Consider the following 21,867-nt stretch of genomic DNA (forward strand, 5'->3'; position numbering starts at 1 on the left):
AAATACATTATTAGGAGTAATAAATCCAATGTTTTAGTATCCTATAAATATACATGTTTTCTCCTATTAATTTCAAATAGTTTTCAAGATATCTGCTTGCTGTCATTCATTGTTATCTTCCAAGGGATAAACATGTGCATGTGTACTGGTCATATAATCAACACAGATATGCAGGAATGACCATACACTCCCTGGCAGAAGTTATGTCGCTTATCCATGTTATGTAAATAAAAGCTTAGAATCTGACATTAAATTCATCCATTGGTTGTATAAATTATTCTTTTGAAAGCTGAAGCCCTCCAAAATGTGGTTTAGGTTAAGAAAATAAATTGGCATCAATGCAGAAATATTAATTAGTTAATGGACACAGAATGGTCAGATTTTGGCAAGACAAAAGTTTTGTCGCCCGCAGAAAGTAATGTGATATTCAAACAAATAATTAACTTAAAATACAAATATATGTTGCATAACATTGGTGAATGAAGTTATCGTGCTATTAGAGTCATATTTAATATTTTGTGTGACTTCCATGAGCTTGAAAGACTGCATCCATGCTGTTCAACAATGATTCATACAATTTATTAATGAAGTCATCAGCAATAGCAAAGAAAGCAGTCTTACATGCCTCCCAGAGTTCATCTAGATTCTTTGGTTTTGTCTTCCAAGCTTCCTCTTTCATCCTACCACAAACATGCTCAATGATGTTCACGTCTGGTGACTGGGCTAGCCAGTCCTTGAGCACCTTGATCTTTTTTGCCTGGAGGAACTTTGTTGTAGAGATGGATGTATGAGATGGAGCACCATCCTGCTGCAGAATTTGACACCTTTTATGATTTGAAATATAAGAGGTAGCTAATACTTCTTGATATTTTAGGCTATTGATATTGCCTTCCACCTTGCAAATGTTTTGTACACCCCCATACTGATTGTAACCCCAGACCATGATCTTTCCACCACCAAATTTATCTGTTTTCTGCGTGTATTTTGGATCCATACGGGCTCCAGTAGGTCTCCTGCAGTATTTGCGGTGGCTGTGGTGTAATTCTATTAAAGATTCATCAGAGAAATCCACTTTCTGCCACTTTTTCAGCGTCCATCTGTTTAGCAGGCTGTGGGACTTTGCAAATGCCACACGGTTTATTATTTGCCTTTTGTTTAGTACTGGCTTCTGGGCACTAATTCGACCATGGAGGCCATTTCAAGACAGAATCCTACAAAATGTTCTAGTTGACACAGGGACTTGAGGTGACCAGGCCTGTTGGAGCTCTGCTGCAGTGGAAGAGGGGCTTGGTTTGGATTTTCTAACCAACAAACATTCCTCCTGAGAAGTTGTCTTGCGAGGTCTGCTGGACCTTGGCTTGTAAAACACACCCCCAGTCTTCAAATCTTTTTTTAATTCTTTGTTCTCGATGCTGAGACACATTAAATGTGCCAGCCACCTCTGCAGCGGATCTGGTCTTCAGCCTCTTGATAATTCAGGCTTTGGTTGCAGCGTGGATTTTTGGCATGTTGTCAGAGCTCAAGTTGCAGTTCAAGTGAAGGTCCGGGGTGCTGGACTTCTTTTTATACACACACACTAATTAACTGATCATTTACTGAGCACAGGTGAGGATGTAAACTAGGATTGGGTGCATTATATGACCAGGCGACAAAACTTTTGTCTTGCCAAAATCTGACCAGTCTGTGTCCATTAACTGATTAATATTTCTGCATTGATGCCAATTTATTTTCTTAATCTAAACCACATTTCAGAGGGTTTCCGCTTTCAAAAGAATAATTTATACAACCAATGGATAAATTTAACATCAGGTTATAAGCTTTTATTTACATAACATGGATAAGCGACACAACTTCTGTCAGGGAATGTAGCTATAGTGGAGATGTCAGATCTCCTTGGTGATCTTCACATGATCCATACAGATCATTTTTCATTGGATGTACACATTGAAGATTCATGTTGCATGACTGCAAGCAGAGATCTTGAAAATGGTAAAGGATTTGATGCAGGAAAAATATTATCAAGTACTTTACCAAAGTAATACCTCCTTCTGTAATATGCTTTATAACTGATCCCACTTTAACAAATGTACATATGAAACCTAAATCAATCCATTGCTCTTGCCATTAGAAGCAGCCACTTGTGAGGTATAGGTCATAGGATTTCACATGAGCCCATACACTGCTCTGTGTATTCACTCATGCAGGAGCTGTGAATTTCAGAGCAGTATTTTGAATGATAAGCCTTAGTCTAAGGACCTTGACCACTGTTGATTGTCAGCACTCATATATATATATATATTCAATGAAATAATTATTCTTTAAGGAGGATCTTTTAAAAGTTTAATCACGCTAAATTGACCTAAATATGGGAAAGTGGGTGCAGAGCAGATTAAATGTCATTTTTTTATTATTATTTCTTATTTCCATTACTGAAATATTGGCTTGTAAAGTTCAGATACTAATTTCCACTGAAACAAAGGAGGCATTAGCAAAGATTTGTCTCAGGGGTATAGACGTTTCGGGAAAAAAATAACCTCCCCCCAAGGAATGTCAGACCCGACTTTGTATGTGTTAAGGTACCTTCACACTCAGCAACTTTACAACGAGAACGACAACGATCCGTTACGTTGCAGCGTCCTGGATAGCAATCTTGTTGTGCTTGACATGCAGCAGCGATCAGGATCCCGCTGTGCCATCGCTGGCCGGAGCTAGAAGTCCAGAACTTTATTTCGTCGTCAGGTCGGCATGTATCGTCATGTTTTACAGCAAAAGCAATGATGCCAGCAATGTTTTTACATGGAGCGAGAACGATAAATGAGTCGCCGTTACATCACTGGATTGCTCATGCATCGTTCTGGTGTTTCTGTGTTTGACCTCTCTTCAGCGACCTAAACAGCAATGCTGCAGCGATCGGCGCGTTGTCTATATCACTGCAGCATCGCTGAGTGTGATGGTACCTTTAGACATATAATGGTAGATAGCCCTGCTTACTAATCTTACTACCGCCAACCACACTGATTACAAACAAGATACCAATAGTAGGGCAGAGCTATGTGTGATTATAAACATCCTCTGCCTCTGCAGCTCTCATACCATGGCACTGTCAGTGTGTTGTAAGGATGAGTAGAGAAGAGCTGACTGTGCTGTGGGATGAGAGCTGCAGATGCAGAAGGCGTTTGTTCATACACAGAGCACGTAGCTCTGTTCTACTCCCTTCCCTGATTGTCCTCATAGTAAATGCCGGTTTTAAGATCAGTGAGGAGAGCAGTGTTGTGAGTCATCATTAAATGTTTCACACACAGAGAAAGATGTATATGACATTTTTTGGGGCATGTTCTTATTTAAATCCCCAGAAAATAAATCTCTGTTATTACAGCCTTGTTTATAGAGGAAATTACAATTTAAATTTTACATCTTGACAACTATCACAACAGCTAGAAACTTGTCTGCAGGAAAAAAATCCAATCTGCAATCAGTAATAGGACATGTGTGATTGACATCTCCCTCGACCATCAGTCGACCGGCTCCCGCATACAAATAAGACTTTCAGCCAAACCGGTCGATATCGGAGGGTTCAGCTAAAATTAGTTTAATGTATATGGGGCCTTCAGTGACAGAAAATTGCACGATTTTACATTTTGTATCATGCATGAGATTTTTCTTAGTGCACTGTGACTAGTGTATTTTACATCATGTTATCCAACATGACCCTTGCCTGTTGACCAATACAATATATCCAAGTCAATAACAACAGTCATATTTTTTGCAGTTTACCATATCAAAATCTTCAATGAATCTTAAAGGGGTTGTCCAATACTTAGACAACCACTTTTTTAATGCCCTAGTAAAATAAGAAAAACTTGATCTCTCTGGTGTTGTTCCTGCGATGTCTGCACAGGTGAATGAGTTGAGTATAAGTTTTTCTTATTTTACTTGATATTTAAGAAGGGTCTGTCCAAGTAGTAGAGAACCCCTTTAACATGTGTTTATACACTGTTTTCTCTGTACCTTAACTAATTGAGTATTTTTTTAAATAATTATTTGCCTCACATTTTTCATTGGATATAGGTTCCCTGCCACATAAGATATTTGAAGGCCATGACAGCAGTGTGACAAGTCTACTTTACCCTCATGGACGATCAGAGAAATATGATCCAAGTTGGCTCATTTCTGGGGATAAGAATTCATCTATAATTTGGAGGGATGTGTTCACGGGGGAAATATTTCACAAGTTTGTGCTGCAGTCTGGTACAATCCTGAAGTTGCTAGTCTCACCAAATGATTGCAAAGTAAGAAGAAGGTTTTAGTCTAAGCTTCTATACCGTATATTTGCTTAAATTTGCCAATATAGAGATTGTCTTGTAAACACCATTAATCATGTTTCCACAGAATAGGTGATAAAATTAAGGTCTATCCAACATGATTCCAATCCTTCACTAGAATAGGGCTCTAAAATTCACCAGTGAGAATCAAATGCACCTATCATGTGTCCACTGATCCATTCAGTTCTAATGGAGTATTGATCAATACACATGTACACTGCTGTTTCAGTATACTCAAAGCCATGAATTAAGTGGGAGTCAGGCATCACCACTCCATACACACAGGGAACTTTGGGACCTCTGTCTTGTGATCGGTTTAATTCCATTGACCAGATTCTCAACAATCGTACATTTACTACCTATCCTATATATAAGAACTAAATCTTGTTTTGGGACAATCCTTCAATTAAAGGGACTGTCCAGAGCTACAATATTGATGATGAATATTTTGGAAAGGTCATAAATATCAGATCTTTCTGAATTTTACATTTGGCACCAGTGTCAGATTGGAGTGGCTAGGGCCTACCTGTAACATTGACCTTGGGGCCCACTGTTCTGCTATAAGTGGGGAGAATTCTGCATAAGGACCCACTGGGGGTTCCCTTGTTCCCCTGTGGGCCAGTCCAAGCCTACTTGGTACCGTTAAATGTGCACTGGAAGTAAATGAGAGATGAGCTGGGTGTTAGACTCCAATGATTTGATATTGATGACCTTTTCTACAAATAACTTATCCATAATGTATTTCTTGGAACCCTTTTAAGACGATCTATTATGATTTTGTGATAACTCATCAGTAATTTTAAACCCATCCACAAGACTATATAATTTCTGGACATCCCATCACAAGGATCATCATTGAGAAGAATGTGGATCCTGTCCTCTCCATTTACGAGTGCTAATCAAACTATTTCTATGGTTTATGTGACTAACGGAGATAGTTTAGTGTTGAAATCAGCTCTCTGTGTCACCCCAGAGTTAGACACTTAAGGCACATTGAAACTGGCTAATAATTCTTCAAATTCTAAGGTTAAAGAATCTTCGTTCATGATAACTTGGTAAATTAAGTGAATTGAACGACTTAAAAATGTGTCCAAAAATGTGTTTGAAATCATTTAGGCGAGTGAAAACATTCTCATTAATGTTTTTAAATTGTGCTATGTAAATGGAGATTGTTCACTCGTTCCACAATTAGATGTGCAAAAAAGAGAACTGGAAATTCAAGTTGTAAATGGGTATGGCTTTCAGTAATTGGTTGATTATATTACGGGGAAATTGTTCTATAGCAGTTGGATTGTTAAATAGGGTTGAGCGAAACGGGTCGTTCATTTTCAAAAGTCGCCGACTTTTGGCAAAGTCGGGTTTCATGAAACCCGATCCGACCCCTGTGCGGGGTCGGCCATGCGGTACGCGACTTTCGCGCCAAAGTCACGTTTCAATGACGCGAAAAGCGCCATTTCTCAGCCAATGAAGGTAAACGCAGAGTGTGGGCAGCGTGATGACATAGGTCCTGGTCCCCACCATCTTAGAGAAGGGCATTGCAGTGATTGGCTTGCTGTCCGCGGCGTCACAGGGGCTATAAAGGGGCGTTCCCGCCGACCGCCATGTTACTGCTGCTGATCTGAGCTTAGGGAGAGATTGCTGCTGCTTAGTCAGAAGCAGGGATAGCGTTAGGCAGGGTCCATTAACCACCAAACCGCTTGTGCTGTAGCGATTTCCACAGCCCAACACCACCTTCGGTGTGCAGGGACAGTGGAAGCTACATTTTTTTTTTTCCTCAGCGCTGTAGCTCATTGGGCTGCCCTAGAAGGCTCCCTGATAGCTGCATTGCTGTGTGTACGCCGCTGTGCAAACCACAGCTATCTTGTTTGTTTGTCCACACTTTTTATTTAATTTGTGCATCAGTCCACTCCTTATTGCTGCCTGCCATACCTGGCTGAGATTACTGCAGGGAGATAGTAATTGAAGGACAGTTCATTTTTTTTTTTTTTGTGGGAGATTAAGATTGGCATTTCTGCTAGAGTGCCATCCCTGTCTGTGTCATCTCTCACTCAGTGGGCCATAGAAAGCCTATTTATTTTTTTGCTTGATTTGGGTTCTAAAATCTACCTGAAAAAATCACTACATCAATCAGTGGGAGAAAAATATTGGCCTCAGGGCTTGTGTGCCACTCCTTACTCCTGTGTGTGACATCTCTCACTCAGTGGGCCATAGAAAGCCTATTTATTTTTTTGCTTGATTTGGGTTCCAAAATCTACCTGAAAAAATCACAACATCAATCAGTGGGAGAAAAATATTGGCCTCAGGGCTTGTGTGCCACTCCTGACTCCTGTGTGTGCCATCTCTCACTCAGTGGGCCATAGAAAGCCTATTAATTTTTTTGCTTGATTTGGGTTCTAAATTCTACCTGAAAAAATCAATAAATCAATCAGTGGGAGATTAATATTGGCCTTTGGGCTTGTGTGCCAGTCCTAAGCGTGCCATCTCTCTCTCTCAGATAGTGGGCCATAGAAAGCCTATTTATTATTTTTTTTATTGGGTTTATAAATTTTCCCTGGAAAAAAAAAAAAAAAGTGGGAGATTAACCCCTTTACCCCCAAGGGTGGTTTGCACGTTAATGACCGGGCCAATTTTTACAATTCTGACCACTGTCCCTTTATGAGGTTATAACTCTGGAACGCTTCAATGGATCCTGGTGATTCTGACATTGTTTTCTCGTGACATATTGTACTTCATGACAATGGTAAAAATTATTTGATAGTACCTGCGTTTATTTGTGAAAAAAACGGAAATTTGGCGAAAATTATGAAAATTTCGCAATTTTCCAACTTTGAATTTTTATGCAATTAAATCACAGAGATATGTCACACAAAATACTTAATAAGTAACATTTCCCACATGTCTACTTTACATCAGCACAATTTTGGAACCAAAATTTTTATTTGTTAGGGAGTTATAAGGGTTAAAAGTTGACCAGCAATTTCTCATTTCTACAACACCATTTTATTTTAGGGACCACATCTCATTTGAAGTCATTTTGAGGGGTCTATATGATAGAAAATACCAAAGTGTGACACCATTCTAAAAACTACACCCCTCAAGGTGCTCAAAACCATATTCAAGAAGTTTATTAACCCTTCTGGTGCTTCACAGGAATTTTTTGAATGTTTAAATAAAAATGAACATTTAACTTTTTTTCACAAAAAATTTAATTCAGCTCCAATTTGTTTTATTTTACCAAGGGTAACAGGAGAAAATGGACCCCAAACATTGTTGTACAATTTGTCCTGAGTATGCCAATACCCCACATGTGGGGGTAAACCACTGTTTGGGCGCATGGCAGAGCTCGGAAGCGAAGGAGTGCCATTTGACTTTTCAATGCAAAATTGACTGGAATTGAGATGGGACGCCATGTTTCGTTTGGAGAGCCCCTGATGTGGCTAAACATTGAAACCCCCCACAAGTGACACCATTTTGGAAAGTAGACCCCCTAAGGAACTTATCTAGAGGTGTGGTGAGCACTTTGACCCAACAAGTGCTTCACAGAAGTTTATAATGTAGAACCGTAAAAATAAAAAATCATATTTTTTCACAAAAATTATCTTTTCGCCCCCAATTTTTTATTTTCCCAAGGGTAAGAGAAGAAATTGGACCCCAAAAGTTGTTGTACAATTTGTCCTGAGTACGCTGATAGCCCATATGTGGGGGTAAACCACTGTTTGGGCGGATGGGAGAGCTCGGAAAGGAAGGAGCGCCGTTTGACTTTTCAATGCAAAATTGACAGGAATTGAGATGGGACGTCATGTTGCGTTTGAAGAGCCACTGATGTGCCTAAACATTGAAACCCCCCACAAGTGACACCATTTTGGAAAGTAGACCCCCTAAGGAACTTATCTAGAGGTGTGGTGAGCACTTTGACCCACCAAGTGCTTCACAGAAGTTTATAATGTAGAACCGTAAAAATAAAAAATCATATTTTTTCACAAAAATTATCTTTTTGCCCCCAATTTTTTATTTTCCCAAGGGTAAGAGAAGAAATTGGACCCCAAAAGTTGTTGTACAATTTGTCCTGAGTACGCGGATACCCCATATGTGGGGGTAAACCACTGTTTGGGTGGATGGGAGAGCTCGGAAGGGAAGGAGCGCCGTTTGACTTTTCAAAGCAAAATTGACAGGAATTGAGATGGGACGCCATGTTGCGTTTGAAGAGCCACTGATGTGCCTAAACATTGAAACCCCCCACAAATGACACCATTTTGGAAAGTAGACCCCCTAAGGAACTTATCTAGAGGTGTGGTGAGCACTTTGACCCACCAAGTGCTTCACAGAAGTTTATAATGCAGAGCCGTAAAAATAAAACAAAATTTTTTTCCCACAAAAATTATTTTTTTAGCCCCCAGTTTTGTATTTTCCTGAGGGTAACAGGAGAAATTGGACCCCAAAATTTGTTGCCCAATTTGTCCTGAGTGCGATGATACACCATATGTGGGGGGAACCACTGTTTGGGCACATGGGAGGGCTCAGAAGGGAAGGAGTGCCATTTGAATGCAGACTTAGATGGAATGGTCTGCAGGTGTCACATTGCGTTTGCAGAGCCCCTAATGTACCTAAACAGTAGAAACCCCCCACAAGTGACACCATTTTGGAAAGTAGACCCCCTTAGGAACTTATCTAGATGTGTGCTGACCGCTTTGACCCACCAAGGGCTTCACAGAAGTTTATAATGGAGAGCCGTAAAAATAATACAAAAATTTTTTCCCACAAAAATTATTTTTTAGCCCCCAGTTTTGTATTTTCCCGAGGGTAAAAGGAGAAATTCGACCCCACAATTTGTTGTCCAATTTGTCCTGAGTGCGCTGATACCCCATATGTGGGGGGGAACCACTGTTTGGGCGCATGGGAGGGCTCGGAAGGGACGGAGCTCCATTTGGAATGAGGACTTAGATGGAATGGTCTGCAGGTGTCACATTGCATTTGCAGAGCCCCTAATGTACCTAAACAGTAGAAACCTCCCACAAGTGACACCATTTTGGAAACTAGACCCCCTAAGGAACTCATCTAGATGTGTTGTGATAGCTTTGAACCCCCAAGTGTTTCACTACAGTTTGTAACGCAGAGCCGTGAAAATTAAAAAAAAAAATCTTTCCCCCCAAAATTATTTTTTAGCCCCCAGTTTTGTATTTTCCCGAGGGTAAGAGGAGAAATTCGACCCCAAAAGTTGTTGTCCAATTTGTCCTGAGTACGCTGATACCCCGTATGTTGGGGGAAACCACCGTTTGAGCGCATGGCAGAGCTCGGAAGGGAAGGAGCGCCATTTGGAATGCAGACTTAGATGGAATGGTCTGCAGACGTCACATTGCGTTTGCAGAACCCCTAATGTACGTAAACAGTAGAAACCCCCCACAAGTGACCCCATATTGGAAACTAGACCCCCCAGGGAACTAATCTAGATGTGTTGTGAGAACTTTGAACCCCCAAGTGTTTCACTACAGTTTATAACGCAGAGCCGTGAAAATAAAAAATCTTTTTTTTTCCCACAAAAAATATGTTTTAGCCCCGAGTTTTGTATTTTCCCAAGGGTAGCAGGAGAAATTGGACCCCAAAAGTTGTTGTCCTATTTGTCCTGAGTACGCTGATACCCCAGATGTTGGGGTAAACCCCTGTTTGGGCACACGGGAGAGCTCGGAAGGGAAGAAGCACTGTTTTACTTTTTCAACGCAGAATTGGCTGGAATTGAGATCGGATGCCATGTCGCGTTTGGAGAGCCCCTGATGTGCCTAAACAGTGGAAACCCCCCAATTATAACTGAAACCCTAATCCAAACACATCCCTAACCCTAATCCCAACAGTAACCCTAACCACACCTCTAACCCTGACACACCCCTAACCCTAATCCCAACCCTATTCCCAACCGTAAATGTAATCTAAACCGTAACTGTAACTTTAGCCCCAACCCAAACTGTAGCCCTAGCCCTAACCCTAATCCTAACCCTAGCCCTAACCCTAGCCCTAACCCTAGCCCTAACCCTAGCCCTAACCCTAGCCCTAACCCTAGCCCTAACCCTAACCCTACCCCTAACCCTAGCCCTAACCCTAGCCCTAACCCTAACTCTAACCCTAGCCCTAATGGGAAAATGGAAATAAATACATTTTTTTAATTTTTCCCTAACTAAGGGGGTGATGAAGGGGGGTTTGATTTACTTTTATAGCAGGTTTTTTAGCGGATTTTTATGATTGGCAGCCGTCACACACTGAAAGACGCTTTTTATTGCAAAAAATATTTTTTGCGTTACCACATTTTGAGAGCTATAATTTTTCTATATTCTGGTCCACAGAGTCATGTGAGGTCTTGTTTTTTGCGGGACGAGTTGATGTTTTTATTGGTAACATTTTCGGGCACGTGACATTTTTTGATCGCTTTTTATTCCGATTTTTGTGAGGCAGAATGACCAAAAACCAGCTATTCATGAATTTCTTTTGGGGGAGGCGTTTATACCGTTCCGCGTTTGGTAAAATTGATGAAGCAGTTTTATTCTTCGGGTCAGTACGATTACAGCGACACCTCATTTATATCATTTTTTTATGTTTTGGCGCTTTTATACGATAAAAACTATTTTATAGAAAAAATAATTATTTTTGCATCGCTTTATTCTCAGGACTATAACTTTTTTATTTTTTTGCTGATGATGCTGTATGGCAGCTCGTTTTTTTCGGGACAAGATGACGTTTTCAGCGGTACCATGGTTAGTTATATCTGTCTTTTTGATCGCGTGTTATTCCACTTTTTGTTCGGCGGTATGATAATAAAGCGTTGTTTTTTGCCTCGTGTTTTTTTTTTTTTTCTTACGGTGTTTACTGAAGGGGTTAACTAGTGGGCCAGTTTTATAGGTCGGGCCGTTACGGACGCGGCGATACTAAATATGTGTACTTTTATTGTTTTTTTTTTTTTATTTAGATAAAGAAATGTATTTATGGGAATAATATTTTTATTTTTTTTTTCATTATTTTGGAATATTTTTTTTTATTTTTTTTTACACATTTGAAATTTTTTTTTTTAACTTTTTTACTTTGTCCCGGGGGGGACATCACAGATCAGTGATCTGACAGTTTGCACAGCACTCTGTCAGATCACTGATCTGATAGGAGTGCAGGCTGCTTCACAGTGCCTGCTCTGAGCAGGCTCTGTGAAGCCACCTCCCTCCCTGCAGGACCCGGATCCGCGGCCATCTTGGATCCGGGGCTGGAGGGAGCAGGGAGGGAGGTGAGACCCTCGCAGCAACGCGATCACATCGCGTTGCTGCGGGGGGCTCAGGGAAGCCCGCAGGGAGCCCCCTCCCTGCGCGGTGCTTCCCTGTACCGCCGGCACATCGCGATCATCTTTGATCGCGGTGTGCCGGGGGTTAATGTGCCGGGGGCGGTCCGTGACCGCTCCTGGCACATAGTGCCGGATGTCAGCTGCGATAAACAGCTGACACCCGGCCGCGATCGGCGGCGCTCCCCCCGTGAGCGCTGCCGATCGCATATGACGTACTATTGCGTCCTTGGGAAGTAAAGCCCACCCCACATGGACGCAATAGTACGTCTAATGGCAGAAAGGGGTTAATTTTGGCCTCTGGGCTTGTGTGCCAGTCCTGAGCGTGCCATCTCTCTCACAAATAGTGGGCCATAGAAAGCCTATTTATTTTTTTGGTTGATTTGGGTTCTAAATTCTACCTGAAAAAATCAATAAATCAATCAGTGGGAGATTAATATTGGCCTTTGGGCTTGTGTGCCAGTCCTAAGCGTGCCATCTCTCTCTCTCAGATAGTGGGCCATAGAAAGCCTATTTATTATTTTTTTTATTGGGTTTATAAATTTTCCCTGGAAAAAAAATAAAAAAGTGGGAGATTAATATTGGCCTCTGGGCTTGTGTGCCAGTCCTGAGCGTGCCATCTCTCTCACAAATAGTGGGCCATAGAAAGCCTATTTATTTTTTTGGTTGATTTGGGTTCCAAAATCTACCTGAAAAAATCACTAAATCAATCAGTGGGAGATTAATATTGCCCTTTCTGCTTGTGTGCCAGTCTTGACTCCTGGGTGTGCCATCTCTCTCTCTCCAATTGTGGGCCATAGAAAGCCTATTAATTTTTTTGCTTGATTTGGGTTCCAAAATCTACCTGAAAAAATCACTAAATCAATCAGTGGGAGATAAATATTGGCCTCTGGGCTTGTGTGCCACTCCTGACTCCTGTGTGCGTCCTCTCTCACTCAGTGGGCCCTACAAAGCCTATTTTTTTTTTATTTGTTTTCTAAATTCTCCCTGAAACAATCATTTTATTTTATTTTGTTTCTAAATTCTTCCTGAAAAATTCATTTTTTTGTATTTTTTTTTCTAAAGTCTCCCTGAAAAAAAAAAAAAAAATCAAATCAGTGGGAGATTAATATTGCCCTTTCTGCTTGTGCGCCAGTCTTGACTCCTGGGTGTGCTATCTCTCTCTCTCTCTCCAATTGTGGGCCATAGAAAGCCTATTTATTTTTTTGCTTGATTTGGGTTCCAAAATCTACCTGAAAAAATCACTAAATCAATCAGTGGGAGATAAATATTGGCCTCTGGGCTTGTGTGCCACTCCTGACTCCTGTGTGCGTCCTCTCTCACTCAGTGGGCCATAGAAAGCCTATTTTTTTTTTATTTGTTTTCTAAATTCTCCCTGAAACAATCATTTCATTTTATTTGGTTTCTAAATTCTTCCTGAAAAATTCATTTTTTTGTATTTTTTTTTTCTAAAGTCTCCCTGAAAAAAAAAAAAAATCAAATCAGTGGGAGATTAATATTGCCCTTTCTGCTTGTGTGCCAGTCTTGACTCCTGGGTGTGCCATCTCTCTCTCTCCAATTGTGGGCCATAGAAAGCCTATTAATTTTTTTGCTTGATTTGGGTTCCAAAATCTACCTGAAAAAATCACTAAATCAATCAGTGGGAGATAAATATTGGCCTCTGGGCTTGTGTGCCACTCCTGACTCCTGTGTGCGTCCTCTCTCACTCAGTGGGCCATAGAAAGCCTATTTTTTTTTTATTTGTTTTCTAAATTCTCCCTGAAACAATCATTTCATTTGATTTGGTTTATAAATTCTTCCTTAAAAAATCATTTTTTTTTATTATTTTTTTTTTCTAAAGTCTCCCTTTTAAAAAAACAAAAACAAATCAGTGGGAGATTAATATTTACATTTGCGCTTCAGTGACAGTCCTGCGTGTGTGGCATCTCTCTCATTTGTTGCCACCAACAACAGAGTGTGTAACATTGTGCCTGATTTTCGTTGTGGTCTCACCCACCTGTAAAGGGGTAGCTAAATCATACTGAAGTTATAGCTCACCGTGTAAGTTGTGTGACAGCAACAAATACCGTTAGTTTGGTAACGTTTTTAAAACAATGAGGAAGTCTGGTGGAAGAGGTCGTGGCCGGGGGCGTTCATTGTCAGCTGGTAATGAGGGTAGTGGTAGTGGTGGAGCATCAGGTGGTCGTGGGAAAAAAAATATTGCACCTAAGTCTGGAGCTGTGGAGCCAGGTTCGTCGTCTGGCTACACAAGGCCTCGAACGCTCCCTTTTCTGGGAGTAGGAAAACCGCTTTTAAAGCCGGAGCAGCAAGAGCAAGTTTTGGCTTATCTTGCTGACTCAGCCTCTAGCTCTTTTGCCTCCTCTCGTGAAACTGGTAAAGTAAAAGCAGCACGTCGTTAGTGGATGTTCACGGTCAGGGACAAGTCGCTTCCTTGTCCTCTTCAGCAAAAACAACAACAGAGAAGAATGCAGCAGGCGACACAACGGGTTACTCCATGGAGCTCTTTACACATACCGTCCCTGGCTTAGAAAGTGAAGCAGTTAACAGTCCATGCCCATTACAAGTTGAATCTGACAAGGAGTGCACTGATGCACAGCCACAGCCAGACTACTATGCTGGTCCTTTGACTCAGACCACAACATTGCCCTCGCAGGGTGCTGATCAAGAATCAGACCCTGATGAGACTATGTTACCCCATCACGAACGCTATACCACCGACCGACACGGTGACACAGACGAAGTTGCACACGAGCTACAAGAAGAGGTAATAGATGACCCAGTTCTTGACCCCGATTGGCAGCCATTGGGGGAACAGGGTGCAGGCGGCAGCAGTTCTGAAGCGGAGGAGGAGGGGCCGCAGCAGGCATCAACATCGCAACAGGTTCCATCTGCCGGGCCCGTATCTTGCCCAAAACGCGTGGCAAAGTCAAAACCTGTTGGAGGACAGCTTGGCCATCCGGTTAAAGCTCAGTCTGCAATGCCTGAAAAGGTATCCTATGCTAGAAAGAGTGCAGTCTGGCATTTTTTTAAACAATATCCAATTGATCAGCGCAAAGTCATCTGTCAAAAATGTTCAACTACCTTAAGCAGAGGGCAGAATCTGAAAAGTCTAAATACAAGTTGCATGCATAGACATTTAACCACCATGCATTTGCAAGCTTGGACTACTACCAAAAGTCCCTTAAGGTTGTAGCACCCTCGGCCAATGAAGCTAGTCATCAACGCAACATCCCTTCCGGCAGTGTAGGGCCACCATTTTCTGCACCACCTGCAGTATCTGTGCAGGTTTCTTTGCCAGGCCAAAGCAGTCAGGGTCAGGGAATCACCAGTTTCGTAGTAGGAAACACTGCATCTAGGGCACCGGCGGCAACAATACCATCTCCCACCGTCTCTCAGTCTGCCATGTCCACCGGCACCCCCGCTAGTTCCACGATCTCCAGCTCTCCAGTCCAGCTCACCCTACATGAGACTATGGTTAGAAAAAGGAAGTACTTAGCCTCGCATCCACGTACACAGGGTTTGAACGCCCACATAGCTAGACTAATCTCGTTAGAGATGATGCCCTACCGGTTAGTTGAAAGCGAAGTTTTCAAAGCCCTGATGGACTACGCTGTACCACGCTACGAGCTACCCAGTCGACACTTTTTTTCCAGAAAAGCCATCCCAGCCCTCCACCAGCATGTTAAAGAGCGCATCGTCCATGCACTCAGGCAATCTGTGAGCACAAAGGTGCACCTGACAACAGATGCATGGACCAGTAGGCATGGCCAGGGACGTTACGTGTCCATCACGGCACACTGGGTAAATGTGGTGGATGCAGGGTCCACAGGGGACAGCAAGTTTGGGACAGTTCTGCCTAGCCCACGGTCTAGGAAACAGTTGGCTGTAGCCGTTCGCACCCCCTCCTCCTCCTCCTCGTCCTCCTGCAGAAGCGAGACCTCGTCCACAGACCGCAGTCGCACAACCACTCCATCCGCAGCTGCCACTGTTGCACACCAGGTCTCCCATTATGGGGCAGCTACTGGCAAACGTCAGCAGGCTGTATTGGCTATGAAGTGTTTGGGCGACAACAGACACACCGCTGAAGTTCTGTCCGAGTTCTTGCAGAAAGAAACGCAGTCGTGGCTGGGCACTGTAGATCTTGAGGCAGGCAAGGTAGTGAGTGATAACGGAAGGAATTTCATGGCTGCCATCTCCCTTTCCCAACTGAAACACATTCCTTGCCTGGCTCACACCTTAAACCTGGTGGTGCAGTGCTTCCTGAAAAGTTATCCGGGGTTATCCGACCTGCTCCTCAAAGTGCGTGGACTTTCCTCACATATCCGCCGTTCGCCCGTACACTCCAGCCGTATGCAGACCTATCAGCGTTCTTTGAACCTTCCCCAGCATCGCCTAATCATAGACGTTGCAACAAGGTGGAACTCAACACTGCACATGCTTCAGAGACTGTGTGAACAGAGGCGGGCTGTTATGTTTTTGTGACAGGATACACATACACGGGCAGGCAGTAGGATGGCAGACATGGAGTTGTCAGGTGTGCAGTGGTCGAAGATTCAAGACATGTGTCAAGTCCTTCAGTGTTTTGAGGAATGCACATGGCTGGTTAGTGCAGACAACGCCATAATAAGCATGAGCATCCCCCTAATGTGTCTGCTGATGCAAAGTTTGACGCACATAAAGGATCAGGCGTCTGCAGCTGAGGAAGAGGAAAGCCTTGATGACAGTCAGCCATTGTCTGGCCAGGGCAGTGTACAGGACGAGGTAGCAGGCGAACAGGAGGAGGAGGACGAGGAGGATGATGGGGATGATTATATTTTTAATGAGGAAGCTTTTCCGGGGCCAGTGGAAATTGTTGGCGCGGCAAGGCCGGGTTCTGGTTTTTGGAGGGACACAAGTGACGTGGATTTGCCTGAAACTGCCCCTCAACCAAGCACAACCACAGATTTGAGAACTGGAACTTTGGGCCACATGGCGGATTATGCCTTACATATCCTCAAAAGGGACACACGCATAACAAAAATGATGAACGATGACGATTACTGGTTGGCCTGCCTCCTTGATCCTCGCTATAAAGGCAAATTGCAAAATATAATGCCACATGAGAACTTGGAACTAATATTAGCAACCAAACAATCAACTCTTGTTGACCGTTTGCTTCTGGCATTCCCTGCACACAGCGCCCGTGATCGTTCTAACACGAGCTGCAGGGGCCAGCAGACCAGAGGTATTAGAGGGGCAGAAATCAGAAGTGGCGTTGGCCAGAGGGGTTTTCTGACCAGGTTGTGGAGTGATTTTGCTATGACCGCAGACAGGACAGGTACTGCAGCATCAATTCAAAGTGACAGGAGACAACATTTGTCCAGTATGGTTACTAACTATTTTTCATCCCTTATCGACGTTCTCCCTCAACCGTCATTCCCATTTGATTACTGGGCATCAAAATTAGACACCTGGCCAGAATTGGCAGAATATGCATTGCAGGAGCTTGCTTGCCCGGCAGCTAGTGTCCTATCAGAAAGAGTATTCAGTGCTGCAGGTTCAATACTAACAGAAAAAAGGACTCGTCTGGCTACCCAAAATGTAGATGATCTAACCTTCATTAAAATGAACCACAACTGGATTTCGAAATCTTTTGCCCCACCTTGCCCGGCTGACACCTAGCTTTCCTATGTAAAGGTCTTGCCTGTGGACTATTCTGAACGACTTTTCCAATCTCGTAATTTGCAGCACCTGATTGTCCAGCATCCGACATGTTAACACCTCCCTAAATGGCCAAAGTCCCCACACGGGGCCGTGGTATCGCCACTTGGCGCCAGCACCCGTGAGAGTACTGTTTGTCTGAGGAAGTGGGTGTGCCCGATTTTGGTCGACGGCACTGCCACTAGGTCCTTCATAGTACAATAAAGTGTCTGGCGGTGGTGGTGCGCACCCAAAGTCAGACACACCGTTGTAATATGAGGGGCCCTGGGCCTGTACCGCCGGCCACAAGACAGTCCCCCCCCCAGCTCAAACAGTGCTCTACCACTTGCAAAATTTTCTCTCACAGCTCCACCAATGTTTAGTCTATGCGCTGACATCCTTCAATGCCTGGCACTGTCAATACCATTGTATTGACATTTTTCTTATGTTAGGCCTTCGAAGCCTGTCTGCGGTCACTCCTTCCACTAGGCCTCCACTGACCTGTCTACTGCTGCCCGTATTCCCCTGGAACCAATTTTAAATTGCCTACATCCCAATTTTTGTTATGTTAGGCCTTCGAAGCCTGTCTGCGGCCCGTTCTTTCCACTACTACTACTACACTGACCAGGCCACTGCTGCCCGTGTTCCCCTGGAACCAATTTAAAATTGCCGACAGCAAGCCCAATTTATTATGTTAGGGCTTCGAAGCCTGTCTGCGGTCCCTCCTTCCACTAGGCCTCCACTGACCTGTCTACTGCTGCCCGTGTTCCCCTGGAACCAATTTTAAATTGCCTACAGCCCAATTTTTGTTATGTTAGGCCTTCGAAGCCTGTCTGCGGCCCGTTCTTTCCACTACTACTACACTGACCTGGCTACTGCCGCCCGTGTTCCCCTGGAACCAATTTAAAATTGCCGACAGCAAGCCCAATTTATTATGTTAGGCCTTCGAAGCCTGTCTGCGGTCCCTCCTTCCACTAGGCCTCCACTGACCTGTCTACTGCTGCCCGTGTACCCCTTGAACCAACATCAGAAAATATAAAAATAAGTATTTTGCTTATAAAAAAGAAAATACTGGAGAGATATCAAATGCAGACATTTTAACATTAAAAACAAACACATACAACAAAAAACTGGTACAGTACTAAAAATGGCCACCAGCTACAATAACTTTCTCCTGCAAGTAGTTAACTGAAAGTTTTTTTCAATTTAAAACACAAATATGGCATCCACCGAGTGTTGTCCTGTCGCGTCTTCTTTATATTATTGCCAAGAAGATGCAAAACAATGAAAATAATAAAATCATTATTTACCAAAAAAATAGAGTAAGTCAAAACCACATTGCAAATAAACATTCATTACAAATAAAGAAGCAGGGCGCGTCCGAGGGTGAGTATATACCTAATAAGAATATAATCACCCTCGGACGCGCCCTGCTTCTTTCCGACAGCCTTCCTTCCTAAGAATCAGCCCTTCCGTGGTGTAGAGAGAGGGTGTGTTACACTCCAAGGTGTTCCCCAGGTTGCCTTTCCTGAGCTTCGATCTTCATGCTCTCGTTTAGTAGTTGTCGGAAAGTAGGCTGCATTAGGCCTACAAATTGGGTATGGGGTGGAGAGAGATGGTGTGTTACACTCCAAGGTGTTCCCCAGGTTTCCTTGCCATTGCTTCGGTCTTCCGACTCTCGTTTAGTAGTTGTAGAAAACTACACTGCATTAGGCCTACAAAATGGGTATCGGGTGGAGAGAGATGGTGTGTTCCACTCCAAGGTGTTCCCCAGGTTTCCTTGCCATTGCTTCGGTCTTCCGACTCTCGTTTAATAGTTGTAGAAAACTACACTGCATTAGGCCTACAAAATGGGTATCGGGTGGAGAGAGATGGTGTGTTCCACTCCAAGGTGTTCCCCAGGTTTCCTTGCCATTGCTTCGGTCTTCCGACTCTCGTTTAGTAGTTGTAGAAAACTACACTGCATTAGGCCTACAAAATGGGTATGGGGTGGAGAGAGATGGTGTATTCCACTCCAAGGTGTTCTCCAGGTTGCCTTTCCTGAGCTTCTATCTTCAGGCTCTCGTTAAATTGTGGTTAAATGGAACAACTGCATTTGGCGTACTAGTTGGTTTGGGGCCTACTAACAGTGTCTGCCGCTCCTTGCTGTTCTCCTGGTTTCCTGTCCTGAAATTCTGTTTTCAGGCGCTCGTTAAGTAGTTGTTAATGTTAGACTGCATTTGGCCTACTAGTTGGGTTGGGGCCTACTATCGGTGTCTGCCACTCCTTGCTGTTCTCCTCCACTGAACAAAGCTGTGCCGCCTGTTTACTACGGTTGCCAATTTTGAACTGCATTTCGACTACTTACTGATTTGGGCCTACTCTCTGTGTCAGCCTCTCATTCCAGTTGTCCTCCACTGCAATGCCCCCTGGTTATTCCTGTGTTACAAATTTTGAACTGCATTTAGCCAACTTTATTCTTTGGGCCTATATCTGTGTTTCCTCCTCATCCTGCCCATTGCCCAGCCAGTGATAGATGAGTCTGCTGGTACATTGACCCATAACGCAACATTCCCCGTGCACGCTACACAACAACATTGTGACCCTGCTGAAAGTCAGGTTGCTCTTGCCGCATACCATACCACCTTACACGGGGACAAAGAGGAAGGTGCAGATGAAAGTGCAGGTTCCTTCATCAGGTGGGGGGAGGAATACTAGTTGGCGACGTCACTGGCACAGGGCCTCTCATAGTACGCAAAAGTGTTGCTGCCGGTGGGAGGCGCCCCCGCCGTGCAAACACACCGCTGTACTTTGAGGGGCCCTGTGCCAGTGCCAATGCCAACGAGTGGGCCCCCCCCTGCTTGCTCAGGTTCACAGCACTTGCAAAGTTGAAATACTTACCTCTCCCTGCTCCACTGCCGTGACGTGGTCCAGATTTCCTGGGCCCACTAATTACTTGAACCAGCCCTACCCACCACAACTTTAGCCAAATGACCCCCAATTTCAAATGCCTTCCAATTATTATAAGGTAAATTACGCTTGACAAGCTTCATTAAGAAGAATGGATGGTTTTGACATTAAAATGGGCACTCTAGGTGTTTTCCTGGCCCCCACTCACTGCCGACTATGCTGCCCCATTGACTTGCATTGGGTTTCGTGTTTCGGTCGATCCCGACTTTACGTCATAATCGGCCGATTTCACTCGACCCGACTTTTGAGATAGTCGGGTTTCGCGAAACCCGGCTCGACTCTAAAAAGGTCAAGGTCGCTCAACTCTATTGTTAAAACGAGCAAATAATTGTGTCATATTGCTCATCATTATTATCGCAAATGCCACTGCGTTTGAATTAAATTTGTTTTGTACAGCATTTATGGAAATGTTTTTACAATACTGTTTGAGATGAATAGTATCACTTATGGGATTTGAACGTTGAACACACCTACACTTCAGATTATGTCTGTGTGATCACAGCGTACGATGTTCGATGTTACGATGAAACAATCGCTTATTAATTATTTCATTCCCTATTGAAAATATGTAAAAATTTGTCTGGCATTGTTCATTAGTTGTGAGTTATGATCACATCATTCACCATTTAAAGGGAACCTGTCGGCTTCCCCAGGCCCACAAAACTGCCAGCATGATATTTTGTGAATCCTTTTATATACTTCCTAATAAGCTCCTTTTTATTCCTTATAGGCTTTTAAATATGCCTAAAGCCAGTCTCATAACTGTGGTTGCAATATGCTAAATAGTGGGTGAATTGTTTTCCCCAAACTAATCGGCTCACTAATCATGTTACATGAAGGGTTCAATAAACACATTTTAGGGTTTCTGGGAAGACGGAGGAAGCTGACAGATTGCCTTTAAAAGATTATCTGCTCTTATAAATGAATCATATTCTGTGGAAAGATGTTATGTTGTGTTTCTGGTAACACCTACGAAGTCCCTTTAAACAGGCAGATAATAGGGTAGGCTATCATTGCCGACCATTGGATTGTGTAAACATGACGGCCAATCATAGAACAAATGACCAAGTGCACAATTTTTTTTATTGCATCTTTTATACAGACACTTTTGTGTTTGAAAGGCGACTGCAATACTCTGACCAAAAGGGAAGTATTCATCAGAGAATGTGGTGATGTGCCTGCATTAACAGTCCAGAAGGCTTAGCACTGTGCTTAAAGGATATTCCTTATGAATGCCAAAGAGCTACTATAACTTTAACTATAATAAGAAAAAACTGGAATATTTTTTTAACTTTTCCTAGAATTTTAATTTATCTGAGAGCACTACTGCAACATATAGATAAAACCCCAAAGAGTTAAACTGGAAATTAAGCTCTGCTTCATGTGTTTCTATATTTTAGACACGTGTCAACTTCAGTAAAGCGATATTCTGTTTTAATTATTGATTGATGCACTTTTGTTTTGGTACAGTTAAAAATAATTTAAAAAGACAGCTTTAGGTCAGCTAAACTTGACATTTAAAAAAATGCCTGACCTTTTGAATAAAATACATAGAACTTTGACAGACAGTCAGCATGCAACACAAAAGTCTCCATCCAGCAGTGGGAA

The 21,867-nt window shown here is 43.0% G+C and overlaps 1 protein-coding gene across 2 annotated transcripts in view; it reads left to right on the forward strand.

The window, feature by feature from the left end:
• WDR72 (WD repeat domain 72) overlaps positions 1–21,867 on the forward strand; it is a 565,895-nt gene that overhangs the window by 201,710 nt on the left and 342,318 nt on the right. For both annotated transcript variants that reach the window (XM_069765969.1, XM_069765968.1), the window contains one exon: positions 4,069–4,289. In XM_069765969.1, the coding sequence (XP_069622070.1) occupies positions 4,069–4,289 (221 nt within the window). The remainder of the gene's footprint in view (positions 1–4,068; positions 4,290–21,867) is intronic.

This window comes from Ranitomeya imitator, chromosome 4 (assembly GCF_032444005.1).
Source record: "Ranitomeya imitator isolate aRanImi1 chromosome 4, aRanImi1.pri, whole genome shotgun sequence".
NCBI lineage: Eukaryota > Metazoa > Chordata > Amphibia > Anura > Dendrobatidae > Ranitomeya > Ranitomeya imitator.